This window comes from Mixophyes fleayi, chromosome 6 (assembly GCF_038048845.1).
Source record: "Mixophyes fleayi isolate aMixFle1 chromosome 6, aMixFle1.hap1, whole genome shotgun sequence".
In the NCBI taxonomy this organism is placed as follows: Eukaryota; Metazoa; Chordata; class Amphibia; order Anura; family Limnodynastidae; genus Mixophyes; species Mixophyes fleayi.
In genome coordinates, this window is record NC_134407.1 from 181,155,402 (window position 1) to 181,172,892 (window position 17,491).

Sequence of the window (17,491 nt, forward strand, 5' to 3'; positions counted from 1 at the left end):
TCTAGGTGTTTTTGAAACTACAAGTCCCAGCATGCTTTGCCAATATATAGCAGTTTATTGCTGGAAGGATATGCTGGGACTTGTAGTTTCACAACACCTGGAGTGTCACAGGTTAGCCAACACTGACATAACATAAACCACAAATGTTATAACAAATATCATAAAAATGACAATCCTTCATATAAATAATATGTTCTTTATCAAAGGTGATTAAAATTTGACTTATTCTGCCTTTATTGCAAAGGAGTACTTAGATACTGAATATATGAGAAGCTATTTCTTCACGGTATATGAGACACGGCCATTGATCAAGCATTGCCAGCACAGACATGCTCTCCAGTCAGATGATACTTGATGAAATCAGTACACACCTCGCTCGCTGCATCAGAGCACTGGACCCATCCTACGCCATAACATTGCAGCACAACTGTCTGCGATACGGCAGCAACACATGGAAATGACTAGCGAGCGCAGGCGTCCAATCACAGCCCCCCTCTCATTGCTCGGAGCAGCTGTCACAGACATCCAATAGGAGCCCGTGTAAGCTGGGGATTTAAAGCCGCGCAGTGAGAGGTGCAGCTTCTGTCATTCCCAGGGTGGAGCTATCGGCCCGACGAGACTCATCCACAGGGAGTTGGACATTTCTGTGCAGGGGACACTGCTGACTCGTCGGTATTGCCCTACTGCTAGCTGGACCTACCCCAGGTGAGAGGGCAATAGGGTGCACCAGAGCCCCTGCAGCACGGTGTTAGTGTCCCGGGTGGAGCTGTGGGAGGGGAGGGAACAGGTGTGTATCTGTATAACTGTGTCTACATGGTCTATTATCTGTAGCCTCAAACCACAACGGATGCTTGTTCCATGTGTCTAATTATGTGCTGCTAGTCTTTAGCAATATAGATGTGTATGCCTTAAATATACAGAAAACAAATCCACTAGTCCTAGTGGGGTGTAAATATTTGGATTTCATCAAATTTAAATTCCATGTATGCACCCTGACATGATTAGGCTAATATATTTTGTTTGTGTATTTGTGGTAGCCTTTGATTTATTTATATATAAAAAAAAATATACAAATATAGGGCATTACCAGATAGGTTTTGTGTTTTTTTTTTTTTTTTGTTTTGTTGTTTTTCAGTAATCGAAAAGAGCTTGTTTTGGTCTTTATTGTCTGTCCCACCTTTTGTCACATGGTGTTATGAAGGTGGCTTTTACTCTTCCACCATGGTCAATGCCAGCCATGTTTACTGCTTCCATGCCTTTGAATAGATAGGTGTTGGGATGTCTGACTCCAAGGTCAGAAAGATGTTCTTCAACAGATGACTTCCTTGTTAGGACTAGTAAAGTAATTAATGTTTAAACACTTGAATCTAAAATGTTGGCTTGTATTATGTTGCCTGAAGTGAAGTATAATTCTATCAATGTTAAACAAATTTTAAAAATAAATTGTAAACTGTATTTTTATTGCTGAGGTGCCTCAACCTTCTTGGGACAGGATCCATATTGAATGTTAGACTATGCTTTTAGTTTTGATTAATTTAAAATGTTTTTTGTAAACAGGTGGCTAAAAAAAGTAATTTTGCTGAAATTATGAAAATATTTATTGAAATTACTTTAATAGTTAAATATTTTGTCATAGTATAATTTGTATCAAAAATTGTGTTTAATTTGGTATTGGTGGACAATGTGGGCACCTGGGAGTGACTTGCAGCAAGGGGTGGAGTTCAGGTGATCGCTAGGACTTCATAATTAAGCCCACTCAGTCACACACAATAAATCCCAGCCTTGTTGTAGCCCCAAACCCTCATTAGTGGTTACATTAGAAGGTACAGGCCAAAATGTTGCAGACAACTGAGCTGGGACCAACAGCGGATATAAGTGTGTTCTATTCTGTCCAAGTTGTAGCTTGAGTTGATCTTGTTGACCTTATGTCACTGAAGCACAGGAACTTATCCGTTCCTTGGGACAGTGATAGCTGTGTAGGAACATATAATTAACTTTACTTTCATTATAATTTGTTAGTCAGAATTTGAACCAACCATACAACACAAGTGCTCTTGTGATTGACAAATGCATTAATCAAAAGTATGGCTAAGGCTTCTCTTGCCATAAAGAACTCTTCAAATTAGTCAAGCCCTCCTCTCACCACATGCTGTATCTCCAGTGTAGTCCTTATCCTAACTTTAGCTTGCACAATAGAGGTAACTGTTAGTTAAACTTTGCCATTGTGCTAGATGAGTCCCTTAGGCCGCTAGCATCAAACATCCTGCTTTTTCTAGTGTATTTTAATGCTAGTAAAAGCATCTAAATGGGTGGAAAAAGAAGCCACTGGTTTTAAAGACCCCAATACCCACTACCTTTTGTGACTGTCGTGTGTGGGGTGGGGGGTGGGCTTTTTTGGGTGGTGTCTTGTATTTTAGTTCACTGTCATCCAGTGACTTTTGTGCACTACAGGCTTTTCCGTCATCCTTTTACTTTTTATTGAGGTTGACATACTATAATCTGAATTAGCATGGGTATACCAGTCCAATCTTGTCCAAGATTGGATCACACTTCTTTCATGACAATCCACCAAAAATAACTGTGGTCCAATACTAACCTTAGATAGTAGATTACTTTAGTACTCTACTCAAGTATAAAGGTGTGTGTATATAATGAAATGAATCAGTAGAATATCTAAGGCTTGTGTTATAATGGGGTCAGAATCTGGTGGTGATGTAATGTTGTGGGGAATGTTTTCTTGGCACACATTAGGCCTATTTATACTCATTGAGCATCATTTAAATTATTCTGCTTATTTGAAACATCTTCCATCTGAAGGGGAGTTACTTTTGTTCCTGTTGAAGTTATTAAAATAAACGGATCGCATTTTAATACAAGTCCCAAACTATGGAGGCAATGTCTTGAGACCTGGGGGTAAATGTATGAACATCCGTTTATTTTTATTTTTTATTGATTTTTCCTTTTTTGTCTAACTTGAACCCCGTTTTAAAACTGTAGCATTTTCCCTTTGTCTTTCAACAGCTCTAAATGACTGTATATCTGACACCATATTTGAGTGACATCAGAACCGTATAAGTATTGCCATAGAGCAACACTACAAAGTACAATCAGTAGTGTACAGTACTAGACCTAAAATGTTGTAGGTATAAAACCTCAAGGGGGGGGGGAAGGGTTCAATTGCCCCAAATTAGCCCAGCGTTAAATCTACTACCCTTATTAGGGTAAATTTAACCCGTCTTTCTGTTTACTGATTTCTTTCCAATGCTTGACACTGTGCCCTCCATGCTGCTTTTGTTCCCCTTCACCTACCTTTCTATTGCCTTTCTTCTCCTCTGTTTTCTTCTCGTGGCTCCTCACTGCAAATGTATGGCTTGAAGTCATCACACCAAACATTCAGTGTGAGGAGAGGAGGATGCTGCTGCACCAGATTTGGTTTTGTGCGGGCTGTGAATTTGACACATTGGTAATACCACAATACTCAGACACAGGATTTCAACTTGCAGCAGCGAGAGTGCTGAATGACTAAGTGGGAGACAGTGCATTTCCAACTGCACTACAAAACTGTTAGTGTCCTACAGTATTTTATTTTATGTACTATACATTACTTGTTTTTTTTTATAGAAATAAATCCTACAGGGGCATTAAGACAACCGCATTTGACGTGATTGACATTCCTTATTGAGTTTTGCAAAATGTTAATGTTTTTAAGGAACGACCATAATAAATCTTCACAGATGGAGCACGGTTAGCTCAGAATCCCATGGCTGGTTTCCATGGTGAAGGCAACTTGAGGAAGCCTGTGGGGGTTCAGCACTTCTCTGTTCAATCTATGAAACATTCTTTAGTTTTGTGAAAGAAATCTGCAATTAGCGACTGCAAGAAATTAACTTGATGATGATCTTTTGTTAAAACCTATGTCGTCGCAGCGAAAGCCTGTGGATTTTTTCCTATGAAGACAGTAAGTCTTGTTCTCTTAGAACATGATGTTCTTGATATACAGTTGGTTATATGTGTAGTTGGAGCCAACTATGAACTTCATCTTTCTAAATAATGCATTATAAATTTCTTTTTGGTCCTTGATTTGCAGAATCACTTTGTTTGGGAAACTTATTTTATACTTTTTTTTTTTTTTTTTTTTTTTTCCACTCCTGTGCAACACTTACAAATTTATTCTACTGCTGAAGATGCTAGTTCACAAACGCAAAACATGTTATGCTTTGTTATACGCTGTTATAACCACTTGAGAATGCAGCTTGTTCATTCACTAGAATATATTGACATCACTTGGACTTGAGGCATTGTTTTTGTGTCAATACATTTTCAGCCTCCTTATTTACTGCAGATCTTCATTTCATACTCATGTTAATAATCACTCTACATTTGCACTGAAATTTGAACAGGCTTTCCTACATAAGGAATGTACAGTATTCTGTGGTGTAGCAGCATTCTGTTGCTGCATAAAATTGAATCTCAGATCATGCAAGTAAAGTTTTGAATGGAAAATTTGGGAATGCCCTAGTTAAATATTTTGTAAAATATATACCGGTAACCACTTTATGACCATTGCAGGTGGCCCAGGGAGGTAAAACAAATTATATATTTTTAAAATGATTTATGTCTAAATAAGTTTGTGAATGCTCAAAATTATGCAGCTTTTGCAGACCTCAGATCAACGTTCTTCGTTGAGACACTACACCAGCACATATCCAGCTAGACCTCAAACCTGAAACTACATTATGTATATGTGTAACTGAATGGCCTGAGCCATCTAGCCCCATAAGCTTTGGGGATTGTAATAGTTCTAAATGAACAAAAAGCATCTAAAATTAGGGTGAACATTTCTTTAAACACTACTTGATCAGATTTAAAAAAACTCAAATTAGGGCTTATGTCCCCCACTACTCCCATGTCCGATGCATATAAGACCGACAGAGGTGCATACACACAACAGACATACAACAGACTGAGAATAACACTTTCTAGTGTATATAGAAATCAGGCCTTACTCAGTTGAAATAAGGCCAGTAATTGAGCATCTACTTTTCATTGTACTATGGATGTTCATTTTTAATATTCTATTGTTCAGGAAAGAAGCAAAGTACCAATAGTCATTTTTAACTGACATATGGTTTGTGGATTGAGTTAATTTTGTGAAGATGGCTAATGCAAGAATTGGGAAAGGGGGGGGCGGGAAACCTGTAAACTTTAAAATATTCAATTTTTGCTATCTCAATAGAGCCGTTGCACAATAAATTTTTGGGCTCTTGTGAAACCAGCGTGACACAGGATTTATGACTTTTGCTATATGTAGATATAGTTGTATCATTTGGTTTACCTACAGAGATAGACATAACACACAGCACAGCTTAATTACATAATTATAATGGCTATGTATATAAAAAAAAAATTGCCTGGTAACAAGCACCAGTAGCAATGGATATGAGCAATACTTTAAGCAAATGTTGCGGAAAGGCTGGAATTGCAAAGCAGGACTGTTGGAATACTGCTGTTGAGGAGAGAGCCGGAAATACAAGTAACCTAGTGGGGTGGATATAAGGAGCATGACAGACTGGTGAGCTCTTCCTTGCTGATTGGTGAGCTCTTATTACAATTTTCTCTACCTGCTGAATATTTGGGGTCTTGTGAACTCCTAAGATGCAGAAAGCTGGGAGCATCCCATACATTATAGTACAATTGAACACAGTCCATACAGTATATAGTTGTGGGATACATTAACTGTAGGGGGTATTTTGTATCGGGAATATAAAGCATGGAATTCAGAGCTGTGATTCTGGTTTACGCAAAAAAAGTATATAATTGTTAAATCTAAACTACTGTTGTAGTCAGCAGGTAGATTTTGTATCCATGAAACTGTTTGGTTTTACGTTGTAGTATATACAACAACATTAGGTTTTTATTTGTATAGAATTTTTTTAAATTTTCTTTTTTTTTTTGTGCCTACTGGAAGGGTTTTCCTCTTATATATGAATTTTCTTGCTAAACTAATGAGAAAATCTAGACGCATCACTGATATTATCGATTTTGTTAGTATTTGATACATACATGCTCTGTCTTGTGTGCTTTCATCAATCTGAGACTTCGGGGCATATTCAATTGTTTACTTTTTCCGCAGCGGAAAAATAAACGGGTATTACGGTAATTCTACTCGGATTTCGGCTCGCGGCTCCATGAGCCACGAGCTGAAATCCAGCAAGAAAACTACCGTAATGACGGTAATGGTGCACGCGCCGTGAGATTTTTGGCGTTTTCGCCAACAATTGAATATGCCCTTTCATGTCAGCAAGAGAAAGTACTTAAATGCAAATTATTTCAGACCAGTCTGTTTGGTGTAGAATATGAACATTTACATTAAGAACTTCCTGTTAAAGTTTTATCATTTTTTTTTTATTTATTTTATTCCTCCCTCCCCCCTTGTGTACAGTGTAATGTGTAACAGACTATATGGGATAAGAAATGGGGCCTATTTCTGTTGTGGAGTGACAAGGCAGAAATGGTAATTTTACTTTGTAGTTTAAAAGAAAATGAAGAAATCCTTCACACTGGATATGTGGGGGTTTTATTTATATTTTTAAGGAATTGCTGTAAAGGAATGAGCCTTGCTGAAAATACAACGGCAGCAAACTACATATGCGATTTTAACTGTCTGTTCATAAAATAGCCTGTTGGTGAAATTGTAACGTATAGGTGTGGTGGCTCTTGCAGGCAGCGTGTAATTCAGTTGTGTGCTCGTTCTCTGACCACCAGACTGTCCTGCAATTGAAATGTCAGCATCATTCTTTACACTGAACCAGTTGCTCAGCTACTGCAGTGACTCAGAGCCTCTAATGAAGTTTCGTGTTGTGGCTATTTGGATTTTGTGGCTGAAAAGGGCTTACTTACTATTGAAAGATTTATTTTTTTTCCCTGAAGATTTCCCGCGTGGTAATTGGTGGGGGTTGTGGGGGCACAGTATTATATTTTTAATAAGGGCAAACACACAACTGTTAAGACGATGCTGTACAGGTAATCCGCCGTGTTGTGCAGTCTCTTGAGCTTTTATTGGGCTCCCTGGCTATGTATGTCCTTGTATTTATGTTGAAGGTGACATAAATCTTTCATGAACACACTTTCCTCCCCCACTACCAAGGGAATGAGATTCATGGTTATTAATGACTGATGTAGGGCATTGTACTCTGTCATTCACTGGCTTAATAGTTCACTATTCAGGATATACACAGGATTAGTACAAGCATGAAGGTCTTTTTATATACAGGCTTTATGGAGTTTTGTGTGTAACAGTGTTTTTTGGTTCTTTTGAGATCAGGATATCTGCTTACAGGATTGTTTTCTGTTCCACCCAAACCCCCAGCTGTGTTGTGCAAAGTGGCTGTGCTAACAAGTTGCTTGACTGCTGTTTGTGGAACACTGTCACAATGGGCCATGTGATTAGGTGGGGCTTTTTTTTTTTTAACTGCCAATTGTCCTAATTGGATGTGTGCTAGTGAGAAGTCTTTGTTCAGAAAATCACACAAACTTTACTGACTGTTTTTCCTCTTCAACATGAGATGGTGGTTAATTGAGTTGTGAGGCAGAATGGTGCTGACCTAAAATTAAAAAAAATAAATAAATAAAAAAAAAATCATAATGGGGACATGTCTGGTTTATTTGCTTAAATATGAAGAGAACATAACATTAATATCAAGACCATTGACAAATTACAGCTGTCTGATTACCCACTAGCTAAAAGCTGGTTGATGGAGGCTCTCCACTGTTGAGTTGTGACGATACATGGTCTTGCAACTTAAAACTAGCAGCAGTCCTGTGTTACCCGGCCTGGGATACCTGCTCACACGGCTCCCTGCTCCGCGGTGTCTCCTCACTGACTGATCTGCAGATTCTGCTCGGTAGTTGTGATCCAGATGTCCCACCCACGCTTAGCCGTTCACCCTCATGCTTTATACCCTAGTCAGACTAGTGACCACACATGTCTAGATCCCTGCATACAATGAGGTGTGTGTGATCCGATCAACTGCAGCTCTGGAGATGGCATGTTTGTTAATTATTGTAGCACACATTGTGTTCACATGTCTGCATATGCACAGGGGACTTGGAGGGATGTGCTTAATTTACTAATTAAACATGTTGCTACATATAAAGGAACTGTCTTGGCCACAAGAATTCCTGATACAAAATACCCCCTACAGGGGGCGTGGTCTGGCAGCCATCCTGATCGGCCACGTTTTACTGAAGCTCCTGGGGATCTTCTCATAAATTCTATTTTTATAGCCGATCCCACATATAAATATTCGATAAACAGGCTCCTTTGATCCCGAGGCACCTCCAACTTGCCCCGGAATTAGGCTCCGCTCAAATTCTTTGCCTGCAGACTGCCCGGCAACCCGGAGGCCTACCTGACACAGGGGACCGCAGCCTTAATTTAGGACCCACGAGGCAAGATTGCGTCGCTCCCCCTAATCTAAACTACCTATTGAGGCTTTCCTCTGATAGCCGAGGCAAGCTATATTGTCCGGCTTTTACCCTGGATCATTTTCCAGTGTGGACCCGGAGTGCTGCTGAGAACCGGAGCCGCAGGAAGACCTGCAACAGTAAGAGTGACCTACCTGATTGGCGACCCCTCCGGTGGCGCCTCGGCAGACCGCGGCTTCCTCTCGTCCCTGCGACGGCGTCCTCTGGAGCAGCTGCAGGCCGGCCACCTTGACTTCCGGTCCGCGGAGATCGACTTCCGGTCGGCGAGCGGTGAGTGCGGCTGCCGCCTGGTCCACTGTCCACCTGCTGATGCTGGCTGCCGAACTTCGACCCACTGAGGCCTGCTTCCGGTCCAGAGGCCCCGACGTCTAGCCCTGCGGGTCCCGTGGAGACCGCACTTCCGGTGGGGGCGGGGCCGCGACGGATTTGGCCAGTGCAGCTGACGGAGCCCTGCGTGGATACAGCGGAGCGGTGAGAGCTGGCAGCCCTGGCCATACATCCCAGCAACGCTGATAGGGGGCTTGAGGAAGATCTCCCCAGCACCTGATCATCAGGAGTGCTGATCATATTATTGGAGACCCTGCTTTGAAAACGAGCTTCTTCAGATCCACACACACACCCCTGCTCTAAGATCTCCACTGAAAGCTGAGGTGAGAGAAGCTGTTTGTCACTGTGGTTTCTTTTTTTGGTTTTTTTTTTTACAGAGCTCGGCAAACTCTGTATCTATAGTGACTTAGTTAAAACTGTCTCAAATTCCCAGCGATACCCTGCCATCTAGTGGCAGTTTATAAAACAACATCTAAAATACTCTAATACTTCTAAATGACTGGGAGCTCATGGCTAAGAAATGGCTCTTTTTCAACAATACCTAACCCACAGTCTCATCTATTCCGCCACCAACTGCAAACAATCTAACAACCAGATGAGCTCCTAACTTGCTCGCATATAGGGGAATCCATGGTTCTTTAACTCAATAATACATGTTCGCGGACGCAAGAAAGTCAGATCTTTATAACTAATAATTGAATCCTGATATACCTCTCGCACTTACCAAAACCCCTTTTTTAAGGAGGATAAAGGAAAAAATAAAAAATCAGTGGCTCCCAGAAAAAGACGGCGCTATGTCTCACAGAAACCAGAAAAAAAATGCACCATCAGAAGCAACTTCCTTCTTTACTCAAACTAAGAAGAAAAATGCCTCTCAAACATCTGCGTCTTCCCCATCCCACCAACTTGAGTCAGATCAAGAAGATACCAACTCATCTTCTAATACGTCTATTTCTGACGAACTGAGAAACGTCATCAAATCCACTATGCAAACGGAGGTACGAACGATTATCCAAGAAGAATTCAAAAAGGGAATGGCTGAGCTTCGCCAAGAAATAGCGGCTATTGGCTCAAGAACGGCCGATCTAGAGCAAAAAGTTGATGAGGTCTGCCACTTCCAAGAATTTGTGTCTACAGAGTTATCTGACATTCGTGCGGACATGGAATCGTTCAAAGATCAGCTGGAAGATAATGAAAACAGGAATAGGAGGAACAATCTCCGCATTCGAAATATTCCAGAGACAATAGATGGAGATCTACTACCCAAATATCTTGAGAAACTTTTCCTTCATTATCTACCAGATACCTCTGCATCGGACGTACAGACAGACCGAGCCCACAGAGCACTACGGCCGAAACCTCCACCTAACCAACCGCCTAGAGACGTCATTGTCCGGTTCCATTACTATAAATACAAAGAACAATTTGTTATGGCCACCCGGGCGACATCCTCACTTCAGTTTGATGGATCTGACCTTCAAGTTTACCAAGATCTTGCTCCCTCTACGCTGCAGAAACGACGAGATCTCGCCCCAATCACTAAGCTATTAAGAGATCACAAAATTCGATATCGATGGGGGTTTCCGTTCCACCTACTGGTCGGCCACGAAGGTCAATCTCATAAGGTTAAGACGCCAGACCAAGGAATCACCCTGCTGCGGACTCTGGGAATAGCGATACCTCCAACATTGATATCAAACACAGCGGAGATTGTGAGACCAGGGGCTCCCACGGCTTCATGGACACAAACATGAAAGACTTGGACATAAGTTTCTAACTTTTGCCGACAGAGAGTTCAGAAAACCGTTTCGTGATACCTGGAAAAGATTAGCGGCAACTCTAATAATGTTTCAGAGACATGAATGAAGGAAATTCTACTCATATTGGTTCCTGAGTTATCGTCAACAAGCAAGTAGACTTACATTGCATTCACGATACAATATTGTTGTTATTTTTTGTATGTTTTCTGACTGATGTCTCTCAATGGTTGTCCAATGTTAACACTGTTCTTATTTTCTGTTAATGTTACGGTTACTGTTAGCCAAAATGACTATATAGAGTTAGCTAAACTGATAATGTTCTACATAGTAATACTTTTGTATTTATCTCTTCCTTTTAAATGTTTATAAGCTACATACATGTATATTTCTCCTCGCATATTTGCAACGACTAGGATTCCCCTTTCTCCCCGAGCAAGTGTACCCACGGCTACACAACCACCCCCCACACTCCCCAAGTACACAGGATGTACTGGTCTCGACTTTTTGAAGACATGACTTGCCAGTCAAGCTGTCTTCTCTCCCCTCACTCTACTTTCATTCCCCTACTAACCCATTTTCTCCCCTCCCTATCCTTGGCACCTCGGCCTGATATCGAGCTGCTCCTTTTATACTACCCAAAATTATCTTGGCATAAATTCTACTGGTATCAACCATGACCCTCTCGGTTCTAACTATAAATGCTAATGGTCTTAATACGCCACAAAAGCGCACTATTTTGTTCCAGTACTTGAAACGTCATTCTCCTCAGATTGTAATGTTGCAAGAGACGCATTTCCAACATATACACCCAAATCTACAATGCAAACTCTACCCCCAGGTTTATTATTCCACATCTTCCCAAAAAGTCAAGGGTACAGCTATCCTACTTCACCATACTCTTCCTTTAACAATCAATACATCCTATACAGACCCCCAAGGACGATATATTATTCTAACAGGTTCTCTCCTCTGCACACCAATTACTATAGCTACACTATATGCTCCCAACACATCACAAAACACCTTTTTTTTTCTCAATTTTTCTCCAGACTTTCACAAACTGGGACTGGAAGGATAATAATAGGGGGGGACTTTAATGCCATCTTAAACGTTCGATTAGACCGTTCACCTCCAACATTACGAGGTAGTCAAATAGCACGTGAAAGCCTTAAACTACAATCCTTGATCACTCAAGCTAATCTTTATGATACATGGCGAGTGCTATACTCTAATGACAGAACGTATACACATTATTCAGTACCACATGGAACTTACTCTAGATTGGATATGGTACTGGTAGATGCTCTTACGACTCGTTCCTTGAAATCGGCTACTACTACATCAGTTCCCTGGTCTGACCACTCAGCTGTGTTAGTGCGACTTGACGTTTTGCCACCCTTTGCACCATGTTATCGATGGAGGCTAAATGACCATCTATTTCTGAGAAAAGACAATGTTAATACGATACGACAAGCTATTCTTGACTTTCAAACAGACAATGCCCCAGAAGATACCACTTCTACTGTAAGATGGGAAGCTCATAAAGCGACCATCAGAGGACGCCTGATCAGTTTAGCATCTCACGAGAAAAAGCTACATCAAAAAGCAGTCACTGACTTAGAAGCCCAAATCCAAACCCTAACCAGACAGCACCAAACATATCCCAAACGTAAAACTTATTTAAAACTTCTGTCTCTGCGAGGACAACTAGGTAAACTACTAGCCTCAAAGGCGGCTAAGACCCTTCAATGGCTCCAACAGCGACACTATGAAAAAGGGGATAAAGCTGATACATTGCTCGCTCGTAGGCTTCAGAGCAAGCGGACCCGTAATCGCATAATATCCATTAAGGATCAAGCACAGCAATCACTATACGACCCACAATCTATAGCTGATAGATTCAGCACCTATTACACTTTACTATATAATCTCCCCTTGACAACAGACTCCCCAGATATTCTTCATACCCAGATACGAGACTTTCTTCAGACCTGTTCCCTCCCCCGCCTCACTGCGGCAGAGCTCTTAATTCTAAACGCTGACATCACGATAAAAGAGATCAAAGCAACCATTAAGACCCTAAGAAACTCGGCAGCTCCAGGCCCAGATGGTCTCACGGCAATCTATTATAAAAAATTTGGCTCTGATCTGGCACCTATGCTTCTCTCGCTTTTTGAAACAATTTTGAATGGTGGGCACTTTGAAAGGGACACCACCAGAGCAGACGTTATTGTTATAGCTAAAGAGGGACGCGACCCTAGTCACTGTGCAAGCTATCGACCAATTTCGCTATTAAATGTGGACCTAAAGCTATTCGCCAAACTACTAGCAAACAGACTAGCCAGAGTGATCCCCGCCTTGGTCCACCCAGATCAGGTGGGTTTTATCCCTAGTCGGCAAGGAGCCGACAATACTAGACGGGCTATTGATCTAATTGAAATAGCAAACCGGGCCCGGGTCCCTGCTCTGGTGGTGTCTCTTGATGCAGAAAAGGCGTTCGACAGGGTCTCATGGCCCTTCATGAGAGCCACCTTGGGCACAATGGGGTTCAGGGGCCGTTTCCTATGTGGCCTAGCGTCTCTCTATCACAATCCCTCAGCTACGGTTATAGCCAATGGCGCCGCATCGTCTCCGTTTCACATTACAAATGGTACTCGACAGGGCTGCCCACTCTCCCCCTTGCTGTTCGCTCTCACGATGGAACCACTGGCATCGCGTATACGCAGGAACCCGACAATCTCTGGAATTCAAATGGGGACGACTAATTATAAGATATCTATGTACGCAGATGATATTCTTCTTGCAGTTACCAACCCCCTTGCCTCCATCCCATCCCTTCAAAAAGAACTTGATGAGTATGGCGCAGTGTCTAACTTCAAGATCAACATGGACAAATCAGAAATTCTCCCTCTTAACCTACCTCCCCGCCTATTAGATACCCTGAAGAACCAAACAAACTTCCGATGGCAACAAGATAAACTTAAATACCTGGGAATTTACTTAACGACCCATTATAATCAGATATACGCAGCTAACTTCCCTAGGCTTTTAGACTCACTCAAACGTGATCTTGAAAAATGGGATAAGCTATATATCTCTTGGCTCGGCCGCATGGCGGTGGTAAAAATGAATCTCTTGCCACGAATTCTTTATTTGTTTCAAACCCTACCTGTTCGAGTACCCTCTCTGGCGCTACAGACCCTCCAGAAGCAAATTACTAGATTTGTTTGGGCAGGCAAACGACCCAGAGTAAGAGCCTGCACGCTCTTCCGACGAAATTCAGAAGGGGGGGTGGGCCTCCCAAACATCTCTAAATACTATAATGCTGCACACCTAACCCAGCTAGTCTTATTTCACTCTCCATCTTCCACTAGGCTCTGGGTAGACATTGAGGCTACTTTTTTGCAATTACTCTCGCCCTATACACTGCTTTGGATATCAATCAAACATAGACCACCACTCCCGTTACTCTTATCCACCACCCGTTTCTCCCTCCAGATGTGGGACTACAGTACCCGCACGTTTCAGCTAATAAAAAACCCAGAAGCTATGTTCCCACTGTGGAACAATCCAGCTTTTCCACCAGGGCAACAACACTCCTCTTTTCACCACTGGTCCCGACAAGGTCTAAGATTTATTACTGACATAGCGCCCACGCAGATATTCCCTGAATTTGCGGACTTACAACGACGATATGGCATTCCCCATGACCGTTTCTATCAATACCTTCAGTTGAGACACTTATATCAATCGCTCCCAACGCTTAAGCTTATATACCAACGTACACCTTTAGAAACTTTTTGCAGACGTAAATTCCTTCCTACTGGTCTAATATCTACTTTTTACAGTATCATGGTGGCATTTCGTCAACCTGCCAAAGATCGTTACGAGCTGAAATGGGAAGAAGACCTTGGCGTCGAGCTAGAGATAGAGGAATGGGCTAAGATTAGGTCACGAGTCGCTAAGAGCTCTATCTGTGTCCGTACCAAGGAGAACTCATATAAGCTCTTATATAGATGGTATTTGGTCCCAACCCGCTTGAAAGCCATATATCCTGACTCCTCTGGTCAATGCTGGAGACTATGTGGGCAGGAAGGCTCATTCCAACATGTTTGGTGGTCCTGTCCGAGACTTGTGGAATTCTGGCGGAAAATTCACAATTTAATTAATAGTCACCGCAGTAAAACTCCCCCCCTGCCCCTCATATTCACTATTGCATAGGCCTATACCGGATGTTAACAAATATACTATGGCGCTCATAGGCCATATACTTAATGCGGCTAAATGCGCAATAGCAGCAAATTGGAAACATCCAGAACCCCCATCGCTGCCTGAAATCATCAATAGAACATGGCAGACATATAGCTGTGAACACATTACAAGCATCCTCAATGACCGTCCCAATAAATTTCGTGCGATTTGGGATCCTTGGCTCGCCTCCTATGGTTCAGAACAACCAAGGCCTGATTAGAATGGAAACTATTAGATATAGAGTTAGAAGATGTGCAACATATGGTAGATACACGTAATACATCTAGATGCCAAGTCAGGTGCCCCTTTCCCTTCTCCCTCTTACCACACTAACATTGCCTCCTTTCCTCTCCCTCTTTCCTTCCCCTGCCCCTGTTCCCTGCTTTCTCTCTTTTCTTTCCCTTTCTATGTTTTTACTTTGATTGACAAAGTTCACATTGTTCTTTTCATCTGCAAGGTACTTGTTGTTTGATCAATGTAACTTAAACTTTACACTGTTTTGAAAACTGAAAAATCTCCTTAATAAAATGTTTAAAAAAAAAAAAACAAAATACCCCCTACAGTTAATGACATGGCATTTTCAAGTGACCCAGGGAATACAGTAGCTGAGCCAACATCTTGACTACATTGTGTAGTATCATTAGTGACAATATACTAGTACAAATTGTATGTAGCTACTCAGTGTCTAATACGGAAATGCTTCTACCTTACACCGTACTTTAGAGAGGTCTGTTAGGCATGCTGGATTTACATAACGCAGGCACATCAAATATATCTGTCCATTTTTATTTGGGCATTAACTGCAACTATAAGAAGTCTGAAGGAACCAGGCATAAAAAGTATAGTAACTCATCCCGCTATTAGTGTGCACAATAAGGTACATTTTGTCTGGGTGATCTTGTGTGAAGCCCAACCCCCATTCCTGCTAAAGTATATGGAAAGTCAAATTGGAACTCTGCTGGATTACTTGTCTGTTCTGTGTTAGTGGGACTACAGAGCCTGCCTCCATTCATTGCTACCCACCAGCATCCAATTTACATGCTTCAGCTGCAGAAGAACATGTAATATATTACAAGGGTTTTTCCATAAGGATGCGTTTGTCAATACTTGTGATGTCATCAGCCTTACATAATCGGGTTTTTTTTGGCCATCTGTAGCCTCCAATCTTAGGAAATACAATTGGTTAAAATATATTAAACATAGAATGTTATTGAATATCCTGCTTGAAGTGGGGGTGCTTTTTACAACTGGAGGTTGCAAAATTGAACAGTTGGTACTTGCTAACAACTTGGTTGGCTGTGCATATGTATTTAATGCACTACTTTTTTTTTTCCATGTCACAGAATTACAAACTTGTCCTCAGTTGCAAAATCTAAAAAATGGAGGAACTGCAGGATGTCCAGCTGACCGAGATAAAACCTCTCCTCACAGACAAGGTACATTTTTGGTTGTTTTTTTTTGTTTTTAAATGTAGGAAATGTTTGGGTGGGGATAGGAGGTTTTGGGGGTTTGTTTTTTTTTTTTTTCAATCTTGCTCTTTGAATTTTCGAGATAGGCTGTGTTCCACAAACTTAAGTCTTAAATGGGCCAAACGCCATATAACATTTGGACATAATTTGGTAAAAAAAAACATGGTTAGTGTAGAAAGATTAATTAAAAACTTTAGTGGAACTAAAAATATGGCACCACCTGTACTTCATTCTTGGGTAGGTTAACAATATTAAAATCTCTATTCCCTAGTATGCTATATCCTCTACAGGTGTTATCAATAAAAATTATGAAACCATGATGACCTTTTCAGCAATTTATTTCACATTAAACACCAAAATAAGTCTCCAAATACTGCAAAAAATCTAAATCGGGGATGAGGTGGTAGAATTGGCTTCCCCAGTATTAAATTACATCATGCTGATATTTGTAGCGTATTATACCCAGGATATGTACTTTGTGATTTATTGCTTGAGCAAAACTTGTGTGGTATGAGCTTAATGTATTTCTTGCCTGAAATACTAGAACAGTCCCTATTGATGTCTTATTGGATAGTCTCTTATAACATAAGAAATTGGAACATCAATTGATATTCTTTTACAACCCTTCCTAGGCAATAAGCATTTCCAGCACTGTCAAGCATTTTACTCTATGCATACATGCAAACTAGTTTTTCAGCATATTGTAATGAAACATTTTTCAGTCTCCAACATCCAAATGTTACGAATGCATCTGTATACCATTGACTTTGGGAAGATCCCCCTATAAAAATATTCTAGTTAGCATTGTTTTGATGCAGAATGTTAGATCTTTGTTCCTCTATCTTCAGAATGGGCTATATTAGGAATCCTCATACTTCCTCCTGCCAATAGGAGTAAGAAATTGCTTTGTATAACCTCAGACAGCAACCAGAAAAAGTATACTACAAGCCTGGGTTTAGAATAATCCACATACACTGATTTGATTTATTTTATTAAAAACAGATTGGTTGGAAACTACTCTTGGTTAAGAAAGGCATGTTCACAAGCATTTTGGACTCTCCGAACGTTTCATAGACACACTGCCTATACCAACTAATAAATTGTACACTGTAATACACTAAAAGATTTGCCACTTATTTATATACATTTATAGAACTTGAGATTGGACTACAGAAATAACCATGAGAACATTGAGTG

At 41.0% G+C, this 17,491-nt stretch overlaps 1 protein-coding gene across 3 annotated transcripts in view; it reads left to right on the top strand.

The window, feature by feature from the left end:
* The first annotated feature begins 214 nt into the window (after positions 1 to 214).
* NDRG3 (NDRG family member 3) overlaps positions 215 to 17,491 on the top strand; it is a 44,312-nt gene continuing 27,035 nt past the window's right edge. The window contains exons 1-2 of one of the 3 annotated variants that reach the window (XM_075177458.1): positions 215 to 705; positions 16,169 to 16,261. In XM_075177458.1, the coding sequence (XP_075033559.1) occupies positions 16,205 to 16,261 (57 nt within the window). In that variant the 5' untranslated portion in view covers positions 215 to 705; positions 16,169 to 16,204. Of the gene's footprint in view, positions 706 to 764; positions 788 to 16,168; positions 16,262 to 17,491 lie in introns of those variants that run through there. The other 2 variants (XM_075177460.1, XM_075177459.1) reach the window with 2 other exon arrangements.